General features: G+C 38.8%; 1 protein-coding gene across 9 annotated transcripts in view; it reads right to left on the bottom strand.

The window, feature by feature from the left end:
- Positions 1-13,342, bottom strand: part of LOC123313101 (disintegrin and metalloproteinase domain-containing protein 11) — a 357,012-nt gene that overhangs the window by 130,051 nt on the left and 213,619 nt on the right. For all 9 annotated transcript variants that reach the window (XM_044897820.1, XM_044897828.1, XM_044897825.1 and 6 more), the window contains exon 2: positions 707-757. In XM_044897820.1, the coding sequence (XP_044753755.1) occupies positions 707-757 (51 nt within the window). The remainder of the gene's footprint in view (positions 1-706; positions 758-13,342) is intronic.

The raw sequence follows: 13,342 nt of genomic DNA, 5'->3' as shown, positions 1-13,342 counted from the left end.
AAAATTTCCGACTTTACATGGATCATAACTTGAAAACTGAACCTTTCAGCAAAATAATGTTTGCGTATTCGTAATCTACGCCCTCGATTCAGTAAATACTCCAATTTTGATAGAAATCGGGGAGATCGAAAATTTTTCAAATTTTCCATACATATGTATGGAAAAATTGCGATTTTTTGAAAAAAATTTTTTGGTCTCCGATCGAAACCAAATTTATACTGTCGACTAATTAGAGGGCGTAGATAACGAATATGCAAACAGATATTTTTTTAAAAATTTATTTTTCGATTTATGATCGATGAAAAATTGGAAAATTTGGACCTTCGCGAAAAAAATCATGAAATCTAAACTGTTCGCAGTAGGTGAATAAAAATTAGAATTTTCTATTCGCAAAAAATCCACCTATCATCAAAAAAATCAGCATATGTCTGATCGTCTTTTTCTGGCTGCTACAGCCCATTAAAATTGACAAATTTTTTCGAAATATTCCACTAAAAGTGATTTTTTTCCTAAAATACTGATCCTACAAAAATCTAATTGCATATTCGTAATCTACGATCTCGATTCACTCAATGTTATGACCGGGGTCGATATATGTTGTACTGTTTAACGAAACAGGACTATTTATCGACAGCATACAAAGAACCTACTCAAAAAAAAAAACTTATTGCAGCTGTAGCCATGTAGCTATATAAAAAGTACTTACCGGCTGGTGTTTCGTCGATCCAAAATGAGTCATCAAGTGTGTAGTCGGTTTCTGCAAAAAAAAAACATTAAAAATTAATATTCGATTTATCGAAAACGTGAATGAAATCGGTGTGACCGTTAGTCCTTTCCTGATGTGCACAATTTTTCAGAATTAAGTAATTTTTCTCTTTCCATTTCCCTTGAACGAATTTTCTTCGACATCATGATGATCGTGGATTCGGATAGGACCACGAAGAATCTTTTTTTAATATTTTGATGTTATCATAAAAAAGTTATGGGTTTTTCATAATACTCCATTCACATTTCTTATCAAAAGTTCGAGGAGAGGTTAGTTTTAGACGCATCAAAATACGAGCCACTCCAGAGCGAATTTAAACAATGAAAAAGTAAACCTCCCGTTCCATCTGAATACGTAATCCTACGCAGCATCACGTTACACATCGAAGTGCCTCCATTTCTTTCCTCATTTAGACCAACCCCCGTTCTAATAGGCTTCGTCCTCTTCTATGTGTGAACGCCACCCATTCCCAAGACGTTCTGTTATTTTTCACTATCTCGTCGCTTTTTCGTGCGGAATTTTTGGCCAGAGTTATAATCTAGTCACGTTGACGCTATAGCATCGACGATAGCTTCTCCGATGGAGCTTTTACTCTTGATGGCCATTATTCTATTCCGGAAGATTGGACTGAAGGGTTTTGGGGTGGAGGACCGAAATTGGATGGAAACAAGATGAAGCTTTCGGCAATGAATGAATACTTGACCCCTTCATTCGGTTCTCTGGATGGGGTTTAGCCTCATTTCCTAAGGGGATCGTAGTTTGTAGAACGACGAGGAAGTTTTTCGTTCCATTTCAATTTATTGGCGATTGTGTCATTGGATCATCTGCATCAAGGACCTATTACTCCAAAAACTGTGATATTATGTGACTTCAGGGGAGTGGTGCACTCCTCTCTATGGCATGAAAATAATTTTTTAATACTCTCAACTCAATGAGGTTATTCTCTTACATATTTCAACCATGTCTTTTTTATGTAACTAAGCAGACTATCCAGGTAAGAAGGTAGCCTCCTGAAAGGATACCTTAAATGGCATAATTACCTTGCTTTCAAATAAAACTCGAATTTTATGAAGCGTTATGCCTCCCTGTTCCTGTAGCACAATTTTAACGATGAAAGAATTTTTGGTCAATTATTCAAATGAATTCTCGAGCACAACGGCATAATTCCGAAGTGAGTTATGAAGAGTACTCAAGAAGATCCATCATGGACCTCTGAAAATTCTCTTCTCGCATCCAATCCCTGGTATAATTCGATATTTTCGCTTTGCCTAACTGAATTTCCAGCTTGATTCTGTTCAACTGGCGTAAATGCCGTAAAAACGGAAAACAAATTCGAGCGTTCAGTGTTAAGGATCCGTTTCATGACTTCTTTAAGGAAATACCGAACGTAAATTTCAATTTGAGAGTAAACGATCGTTACCCAAGCGGACAAATTGCATGTAATGGCAGTGATGCGTCCATTGAATTATCCTGGTTCTTGAAAAATTGAGTGGGAAACAGACGCGGACCAGGTACTTCATTGGAATTTATGGTGCATCGAAAATGAAGAGGTATATAGTGGTTTATAGAAGACACTGATTGTTTCATAGGTGTGACAGTAAATGTGCTTAAGGAAAATGAATTTCAACTTTTTTCTGTTAGCTTCTTCTGAATGAGATCTTGTACATACATAGAATTTTCATTTCACAAGTATTTGGCATACATACATCATTTTTTGGTCCTATTATAGCCGCTTCCTTCTGCAGCTCTAATAACCAGGATAGTAAATAAAACGAGAATGAAAAGGTTACAATGCTCATGCCAGGACCTCAATATCTCTCGAACGCATTTTATTGAATGCAGGGGATTTTACAGAATCATGTTAGAACCTGTTCCCTCCTAACGGAATTCAATTTAACATCGGATATAAATTAGGGGCCATAACAGAACGATCAATGGGAGGGGAGATTTTCGAGTTCCTATTGGTTCAAGATTGATTCCAATGATGGTATGGGTGAGCTTGCAGTTTCTTTCAGTTAGGTGAACTTGAAATATAGACGATAGAAAATAATCGATTCTGAATTTATTTTTTCATATAAGTGTATCCCAACTTTTTGGACACAGAGGTATTTTGTGCAGGAATCAACATCGAATGAGATGAAAGCATTATTCAGAAATGACAGGAAAACTATCTGCATTCGAGGTTTTCTGTAGAAAAACAGTTTCATATGAGTTTTCTGGATGTAGGGCTTGACGAAACAAATATTGTTTGATCAAGTTCAAGGATTGGCATGTTTTATTCGGATGAACAATATAACCATGATCTTCTAGAAAACTTGCGCGCATTCGGGATGTATCATATATTGTTCACTGTAATTAGGTTGTTGATGAGAGGTTTGGCTAATGGTTAGCTTCCTACACCTAAATTTCGCTTGTTAAATGATGGGTTACCATTAACCCTCTCTCTTCAACAGACCGCAACCCACACTGCTGACGGTTGCTTTACTTGGCAGATGGGAAAGTGGGCTGATTACGTCAATATACGTGAACATTTTCCAGCATCTGATAATGAAGTTTTTGTGATAAGTCTACTACGACGTTCATTGAGGATGGGAATGATTTTGAAGGAGAAAAATTTTTTGATTATCCTTCGAATTTGTCGTGAAAAAAAGACAGAATTTCAGAGTGCGATGTTCGTCTTTCATTAAAAAAAAGTACAGATCATTTTTGTAGTAACTTGCAGAACGATATTTTGAAAAGGATGTAGGGAGTATGCAGAATTCACTCTAATGGCAGTTTCATACTTTAGTTAATTTGCAGCAGAAAGGATACAATCTTCAATAGTTCCTTTTATGGGTTTTAATTCTTAGGTAGCCTGCATAGACCTATCATTACCTCTGAATCTGATTTTGTGATGGATTATTTGTCTAGTTAGAGAGTTTGCAGAACTTACCCTAGAGACTGTTTCATATTTTAGTTATGGTAGGTTTTTACAGCAGGAGGGATCAACTGTGATCAGCAGATTGATTCTCTCATTCTAAAGAAGACTGCATAAACCCATCATTACCAGTGAATTCATTTTAGATTGTTTAAAGGACAATAGGTTTATGCTGCTTCCATTTTCAAGAATTTTGTGTTGAATATAGATGTTTCCTCTCGCTTCTTCATGGCACAGTCTTCAGGTTCTTCCTTGTTGCTCTCACCGTGTAGCAGGATTCAGAATCCAAACGCTTTGCCAGGACGATGAACAACGGTAAAGCGTAGGAATTCTAAACCGAACCACACGGTATAATATCCTGTCGCCAAGTGCCCCCTTCCAGAGTTTCCGATGCGACTTTGGTGGTGATTACATGTAGATCTGGCCTCTAGACCGACTCCATCCAACTAGGTGCAAACTTCTGCTGCAAACTCCACTTTCCGCACTTCTGGGATTCGCACTTGGAGCTGTTGAAATCTGTCGGCGGAAGTTGATCGAGTTCTGGGGGGAAAACTGGGATTCTGACGTTATGACGTATGTGGAACGGAGTTCCGTTAATGAGGCAGATATCATTGAATTGGGAGGTTTGATATTAGATGATTCTGACTGCAAGCAATTCAGTCATATGGAAAAGAATATTTGATACTATTTACACAACACGTCTTTGATTGGTACAAATATTTAAACAGTGGATTCTTGAGGTCGAAAGAAATACTTTTTTTCATACCCATTTTTTCCGAATCGGCTTGGTTTAGAAGATCTCTCAAACGGTTTTATCGAATGATCACTGTTCGTGTAATTTTTCTCTGAATAAAAGTAACCATTGATGAAAATGTGATACATTTTCTGAAAGAGCAACTCTTCTAATTATAAATCTGCAGATTTTATTGATCTCGATGCAGCCGTTCGGTCTTGACGAATTCTCAAGTGAAATTTGCAATTTTCGAAAAATACCATTTCCCAAATGAAAATCTAAACGAAGGGAGATAGGCTTTCGAAATTGCTCGAAATATATTCAGCGTGTTCGAAAACCTATATTTTCATACCAAACTTTCGAATATCTAGCACTGTTTAAGAGAAAATAGGTTTTTTCATTTTTCCACTTTTCATTTTCTAGTTTACTTCGAAGAGCTCTCTGGAGCACAATTCTCAATTGAATCATCAACTGTTTGGTTTTTTAGAATCTTCAAAACAAATTCAATGCACTCCATATCCTAGAACAGTTATAAAACATCCTGATTTTGAGACAGAGTAGCAAATAGGTCATTTTAGGGGGGTCTAACCCCTTGCTCATTTTTGACCCAAAAAATCGAGATTTTCGAAATCAAGTTTTTGTGCTAGGTTGGAAGCCTAAGCAACGCTGATTATATAAACGGAAATCCCAATTGGATCAGACGAATATACCAGGAGATATCGCAGATTGAAAATTGCAATTTTTGAAAAATGCCATTTCCAAGATGAAAATCTAAACGAAGGGAGATAGGCTTTCGAAATTGCTCGCTATAGATTCAGCGTGTTCGAAAACCTATATTTTCATACCAAACTTTCGAATATCTAGCACTGTTCAAGAGAAAATAGGTTTTTTCATTTTTCCACTTTTCATTTTCGAGTTGACTTCGAAGAGCTCTCTGGAGCACAATTCTCAATTGAATCATCAACTGTTTGGTTCTCTAGAATCTTCAAAACAAATTCAATGCACTCCATATCCTAGAACAGTAATAAAACATCCTGATTTTGAGACAGAGTAGCAAATAGGTCATTTTAGGGGGGTCTAACCCCTTTCCTCATTTTTGACCCAAAAAATCGAGATTTTCGAAATCAAGTTTTTGTGCTAGGTTGGAAGCCTAAGCAACGCTGATTATATAAACGGAAATCCCAATTGGATCAGACGAATATACCAGGAGATATCGCAGATTGAAAATTGCAATTTTTGAAAAATGCCATTTCCAAAATGAAAATCTAAACGAAGGGAGATAGGCTTTCGAAATTGCTCGCTATAGATTCAGCGTGTTCGAAAACCTATATTTTCATACCAAACTTTCGAATATCTAGCACTGTTCAAGAAAAAATAGGTTTTTTCATTTTTCCACTTTTCATTTTCGATTTGACTTCGAAGAGCTCTCTGGAGCACAATTCTCAATTGAATCATCAACTGTTTAGTTTTCTAGAATCTTCAAAACAAATTCTATGCACTTCATATCCTAGAACAGTAATAAAACATCCTGATTTTGAGACAGAGTAGCAAATAGGTCATTTTAGGGGGGTCTAACCCCTTGCTCATTTTTGACCCAAAAAATCGAGATTTTCGAAATCAAGTTTTTGCGCTAGGTTGGAAGCCTAAGCAACGCTGATTATATAAACGGAAATCCCAATTGGATCAGACGAATATACCAGGAGATATCGCAGATTGAAAATTGCAATTTTTGAAAAATGCCATTTCCAAGATGAAAATCTAAACGAAGGGAGATAGGCTTTCGAAATTGCTCGAAATATATTCAGCGTGTTTGAAAACCTATATTTTCATACCAAACTTTCCAATACCTGACACTGTTTAGTAGAAAATAATTTTTTTTGTTATTTCACTTTTCATTTTCGAGTTGACTTCGAAGAGCTCTCTGGAGTGCAATTCTCTATTTAATCATCAACTTTTTGGTTTTCTAGATTCTTCAAAACAAATTCTATGCACACCATTTTTGAAAATTTTTGAAAATTGCCATTTTCAAAATGAAAATCTAAACGAATATATGCTTTCGTAATTGCTGGCAATGAATTTCGGAATAAAGTTTTTCATTTATTTGATGCATCTTTTCCGAATACAAGATATCACCCACGTCTTCCAGTTTTCTCATTATGACTATTAGGTACCATAAAAGTATAAAAAATTCAAAGAACCAAGCTCTTGAAACTAAGTTGGACGCTGTCTAATGAATATTTTAACGATTTGTAAAATAAAAGTTTACTTTCCCCGAATACAAATCAGTTCAAAAGATCTACCAGATCTCAGGTGATTTTGTTTTACAGGGGTGGCGCAGCTCATTATGAGAACTTAAAATGGCTATATCTTTTTATCAGAGCCGAATCAGAAAAAATAGTGTTGAGAAAAGTGTTTCTTTTGACCTCAAGAATCTTCTGTTGAAATATCTGTACGAGTCAAAGTCTCACCCTGTATAAAGAAGATTTATTCCAAGTTTTACCTTCTGTTGAAAAAGAATCACCTCCGAAAACAGCCTGTATTCGCTCACCATCAATTCGATAACCCATTGTGAAATCTTCCCGAAGTGGGCTGCGGCAAAACCCCGTCCTTTCCCGATTTTTCAATCTCAAAGTTATTTACGAACCGCGAGGCTTTTATTTGCGCGCGTTTCATAATTCGATACTTTGAATTTGAAAGTATAATGAAATTCGAGTTATGTGAAGCACCAACTTTCGGAGATGGCGGACCGAAATGATTAAAATTTGTTTTTTATTTTTCGTTGTCCTTTGGCCGCGTCTCTAATTGGAGGGATTTGAATTCCGCCAACCTCTCCCCGTCCCCCCCAGCGCTCGACGTTCGGTTCCTTCCGTTTATTAGGGGACGAATTCGTTTTTCGGAAGGACGGAGATGCGCCACTCGAAATATTATTCTTTTATTCATTCTTCTCGTTTGCATGATCGGGTCCTTTCTGCTCTCGCCGAATTCGTACTATTGTGGCTCGCACGGAATCGATTTCCGTCTACACCAATCAACAAAACCTCCAGCGAGAAAATCCCCTTCCTCCAATTGACATTTGTCCTCATACTCCAACATTTCATTGATTTCAATCCGTTAAGGATGCAGCGATATTCTGTGAATGGGCTACAGGAATTGATGTGGGTTGATGTTTTTAAATGACATGCAGATACCTAACATTCTTTAATACAGAGAGGCCCATTGAGAATGAAACAGAGGCTCTGACTGTAGATCGGTAGAACCCAATTAAATGAAAACCCAAGGACACAAAATCAGTTTTTTCGAATTATCTCCTCTCCTGAGCTTCAAATTGTTTTCGCATTCATAATAAAAGTTGTAGGGCGTAACATTTTCTACAAATTTTGTCCGAAGCAATTTTTTGTACATCTGAATGTTTTTGAGATATATGGCGATGAATGTAGGTACATTAGACTGGGTTCCTAGATTGACCTTGGCCTTTCGCTTGTGCGGATAAGCTCCTGACTCTTATCGTCCTCTAACTCGAAAACAGTTAAGAATGTAAATCTGTTGCAGACAAAAGTTGTACAGAATTTCATTATCTACAACTTCCATAATGAATACAGAAAGGATTGGAGGTACGGGAAGGGAGATATTTTGAAAAAATGCCTTGTTATCATCTTTAAACTGTCAAATTAAGAAAACCCCCCTGATTAGAGTTAGATTAATGGGTCAACATGTTTTGCAGCACCGAGATTAACCATCTGTATGAATATGTGACAGGTTTAAGTAACGATTTTTTGCATTTTCAAAGAACCACGACCTTGCGTCACGTCCGAATTGTCAGTCTCTTGAAAAGTAGCTTCCTTTCGGTTCAATTAACATATCCTCTAAAAACCTGACAAGCTCGAAATTTTTTTTCCATTTTCAGCTCTTCCGTACGGCCAGTCTTACCACGCAAACTGTCAGATTAACATGAATTCATTATCAGAGACACGTAGGGCATATACTGTATATTAATCTGACACGCTCGAGTATATACACCTGACGATTTCGTTTTACATTTTTGAAAATCTGCAGACGCTTTCCCCACCGCTGAAAGTGCATACATCATAGGATCTTTTTTATTTTTACCATCTAATCCTCAAAATCCACAAGGTCTCCACGACCCTCCAGTGAATCCTGATTTAGCATCGTCGGCTCCCCAACTATAGGGAGACAATTTCTGAGATCAAATTCAAAACCGTACGGCTTCAACCCCAATCCCTCTTTTTTGAATAGGGAAGATGGGGTAACTGATAATAATTTGAAAGGCCTTTCTATTCTATTCTGAGTTCAGCATATTAAATTTTTTTCACTCGCCAGTATTAAACACTGTGTTTTTCATCTTACTTCATTGAACGATCCATCCAGTTTCTATACAAGGATATTTTCTTCTCCAGAACCTCCGTTCCGAACAACCTGTTCATAAAGTAAGAATAGAGTGGTAGAAATGAAGGTTCCCGATGATGTCGTCCTGTCAACTCAACAGAGAGTTAAACAAGAGGACCTATTTAAATTTCGGATGAACGCGCTGCAACCGTTGGTCGACACGCGATAAATTAGCAGATTACAAAATGTTACATTAATTCATCCACTAGAATTTGTGTCCGAATTTATGAAGAATACCATTGTACATTCCCCCCATTTCGACCATCTGGTTTAATCACGTCCGTATTGCGAAAGCAACAGTCATTAATTCTGAAAAAAAAAGCGAGGTCGGTCGTTGGCCAAAATACATATATTTGAATAACGATTTCGGTTTTCGCTGTTCCGTCCCATTGTAACAGTTGTGCACCTGGGCCTTTCCCGGGGATAGTTCTGTTATTTATGGCACTGACAACGTTCAAATAATTCGGAATTGATTTCGTGCGTCCGCTGCATTGTACGTTTTTTATCTGTGCACATTCTCGCAGATTGCACGCCGCTGTCATGTTGTGCGGCAGTATCGAAACGGGAAAATATTTATGTATGCCCTTTCGGAGATGGACATGGCGACGAGCGATACCGCAAATTTCCAATCACGCTGTGAATCGTTACAGTTAATATTTGATATTGGCGATTGAGGGCTGCAGGGAGGCAAAAAAGCCTTTGTTACATCGTGAACACGTTAGGCTCCCTGACTCGGTTTGGTCGGGCCGATTTTGTCCTAGTTGGTGGCGACGCCTCGCGAACAGAAAACAAACTGACAATATCATCATCAGACTTGCTTTGAATAAGGAATTGTTTGCATGATAACATGTGATTTTTACAACACGAAGTTATCCTTAAGGAAAAACAACTTTAATACAAGTTGCCCAATAGAAATCCCAACAATTTTCAGAAGAACTCTTCTGCATCTTTTTTCAAACCAAGCACAAATCTAACTCATTGCTCCGGTATTGACATACATTCTTCTGTAACTAAATCTATACACAATTTCGTTTGATGCTGATTGTTTCATCCTTTCTATCTGATTTCCTGGCCATGACCTCCTGTTATTCCCCCAATCTAGCCCAGACCATTGTAGATATGAAATATGTGGAGTGACGATTATCCCTTGCTCAGATATTCCAGTCACACGTACAGAGATCCGATAGGATACCGCAAATTCTCTTAAGCGTTTTCATTTCGCGTTCGAATTCAGAAAAGATAGTTGATAATCCGGGTACCAGACCCCGAAACCATCCATTAATTCTTAGCGTAACGTAATTGCGGTTTATGTCATAAGCCCGACATTTTATGCACGGGCATGACCCTCGCGAAGAACCTTTCAATATTCGAAAATGCTCAGCCCCGCTAATGGTCCGGAGTATCTGGGCAAATAGAGATGTTTCCGGAGGTAACCATGAGTGTGCCACCGAGAACTGAATGCATTATAGTTGGCCGCGCAGTGGAATACTAATGCATTTTTCTTCGAATGAAGGAATGATATTTGTCTATTTCCGCGGCTTAATCGATAGAATTCACAAGGATTTACGACTTGGGAATAAACGATTCCTACTCGAATTCAGAGTTTCATGTCACAGTTGTATGTTGTGTTTGTCGTTGTCCTCATTGAATGGATGTACAAACACAAGAGTAGCTGTGACACCAAACTACGTCTTCTAAAGCCTCTCAAAACTGATATGGGAGTGTCGAAGGAAACTGAATGAAAGAGGTAAGAACAACAAGGTCCTTAACGTATATGGTCCTTAACAAGTTTATCACTGAACTTCAATATGCAGACGACTGTTCACTGATCGCTAGCAGCTCAGAGGATCTACAGATAATGTTGGACACCTATAAACACATATACGAAGCTTTAGGCCTTAGACTCGATATCGACAAAACCAAAATCCTGGTAAGTCCGCCAGAAAGCCTTCAAACAGATATCAGCCTGGAGAATGAAACTCTAAATAACTCATAAATAACAACTAGCGTTAGACAGGTTACAGTGGAGGTCCTTGGTACACAGTTATAATGGAGACTCGAGAAGGATACAGCGGCGGCCAGTTGGTGACTATCCATGCCCGGAATGTGGTAGGATTTGTAGGTCACCTTTGGGTCTCTACAGTCACAAGAGAGCACAAAGTCGCAATTAGCCCTGAAAAATTATAAGTCTGTTCGCACTTTTTTTTTCTTTTCTTTTTGTTTTTTCCCTTTTTTGGTCTTTTTGTAGATTCATTCCCGGCAACGTGATTCAGCAATGATGATGATGATGAAGTAAATGATAGTCAGTCACTATCCACCACTACTAAGGGTGCCGAAAGAAAGACCGTCTCATCAAGGAAAAGTAGATGCTGACTATGGTTTTGATCTTGTTTGATCTCGCCAGAGCAACACAACCCCATCCCTGATGAGAACAGTTACGGAATTTCCCGAGTAAATTAAATGCTGGCAAGTTCTACCAAGTATCAACATACTCGAGCGCCATCCAGCAGCCAACAAGTCTCTTAAATCTGGGTTCCTGGTCACTCTGGAATTAAACAAAACGAAGAGGCCAACACACTCCCTAGAAACGGAGCACAAACGTCAATTACTGGGTAGAACCTTTCTGTGGTATAGGAAAATGCACCAATAAGAAAGAGTTCCTGGAGAAAAAAGAAACCAAAAGAGAAACACTTATAATTCCAAAAAGTTCCTTCGGGATTTCGAAACAATAAGATTCAAGAAGTATTCTGATCCCGTTAAGAACAAGTTACGTCCCCCAATGGCTTCCTGGCAGAACTTTGTCACCTTAGGAAGCACATGATGAGATTGGGCTCATTAGAAACGAGTGTAGATTCTGTAAGGAAGAGGAGGAGACTCCTATTCGCTTGGTTACAGAGTGCCTTGCCATTGCAAACCTGCGACAGGAATGTCTTGAACAAGGAATGAGGACTTGAACTTCTTGGGGGAGCTCATTAGAATTCTGGAGCTGGAAGATGCTTTGAATATGGCGCAGTTGTGAGATCAGCTTTGATAGAGAGCACAATAGACTTTAAGTAGTGGAATGCACACCCCTTATCGAACTATAAACTATTTGAAGTCACTTGGGGAACATATATTGGGAGATTAAACTTCTGGGGAGCTTTGTAGTGGATGAGCTGCCACACATTTGTAACTCGCATGAACTCAGAAGGGCAGATTTTTCAATTAATCCCCATTCGTTTCATATTTCCGTCTGACCTCACAAAAGATTCAAGAAGTATTCCGATCCCGTTAAGAACAAGTTACGCCTCCTCAATGGCTTCCTGGCAGAACATTATCGCCTCAGGATGCATATGATGTGATTGGGCTCATAAGAAATGAGTGTAGATTCTTTAAGGAAGAGGAGGAGACTCGTATTCGCTTGGTTACAGAGTGCCTCGCCATTGCAAACCTGTGCAAGGAATGTCTTGGACGAGGAATGAGGACTTGAGCTTCTTGCTGAAGTTCATTAGAATTCTGGAGCTGGAAGATGCGTTGAATATGGCGCAGTTGTGAGATCAGCTTTGATAGAGGGCACAATAGACTTTAAGTAGTGGAATGCACACCCCTTATCGAAATATAAACTATTTGAAGTCACTTGGGGAACATATATTGGGAGATTAACCTTCTGATGAGCTTTGTAGTGGATGAGCTGCAACACTCGCATTAACTCAGAAGGGCAGATTTTTCAATTAATCCCCATTCGTTTCATATTTCCGTCTGACCTCACAAAATTTAAATTCGCAGCAAGGGGTGAATTGAAATTAATCCCCGTCGTTCGATAATTTCCTGTTGTTGCCGGACAATTATCATCTGTTCGGTTATTTGGCGCCGAATTTCGATATTCTCGCCTCTGACCCGTTTCCCGAGACCTCCGGGAACGCGCTGCCACCCCCAAACCAGCCGCGGCCCCAGCTCCATCCCCATCCCCGGGGGTAGTAAACCCCCTACTTTGGCGAATCAGGTCTGACTGATTGCTTTCCTCGATTTGATCCACAACATATCTGATGGATAAATAGAAACCTTTTACCGAAAATTCCTCGATATATAGAGGCGAAGAATATATCCGAGCCGTTTCTATGGGAGAGCACCTAACCGTATTTTCAATCCAGATATCAGAAACTCATTTCAGCCGCTGTCGAGGGTATTTCGACCGAGCGACATGTGCGAGTTTGTTGCAATTTTTTTTCGGGTAATTGCTAGTTTTTGAGTGACGTACCGGCTGGGAATCGGAGAAATTATGTTTTCGCGTTGCAGTCGTTCAGATGGGAACAGGTTTCGCTTGTCACACGCCGAAAGGGCCGGAAGGTGATGATTGACGGGAACATGGAAATGATCGCGGAAGGAATACGACCTCATCAAATATTCTTCTAGCTGTGAAGTGATTCAACATTGCATGAAGTCGTTCGTTGTTATAATATCGAACAATATACGAGGATATATTGATATCTGGTTAGCCTAGACTAGTTCCAAGCATAAAAAAAATATTGCGTTACCATAGCAA

Source organism: Coccinella septempunctata, chromosome 5 (assembly GCF_907165205.1).
Source record: "Coccinella septempunctata chromosome 5, icCocSept1.1, whole genome shotgun sequence".
NCBI lineage: Eukaryota > Metazoa > Arthropoda > Insecta > Coleoptera > Coccinellidae > Coccinella > Coccinella septempunctata.
Note: the sequence above shows the minus strand (reverse complement) of the source record. Positions and strands in the feature narration are given on the sequence as shown.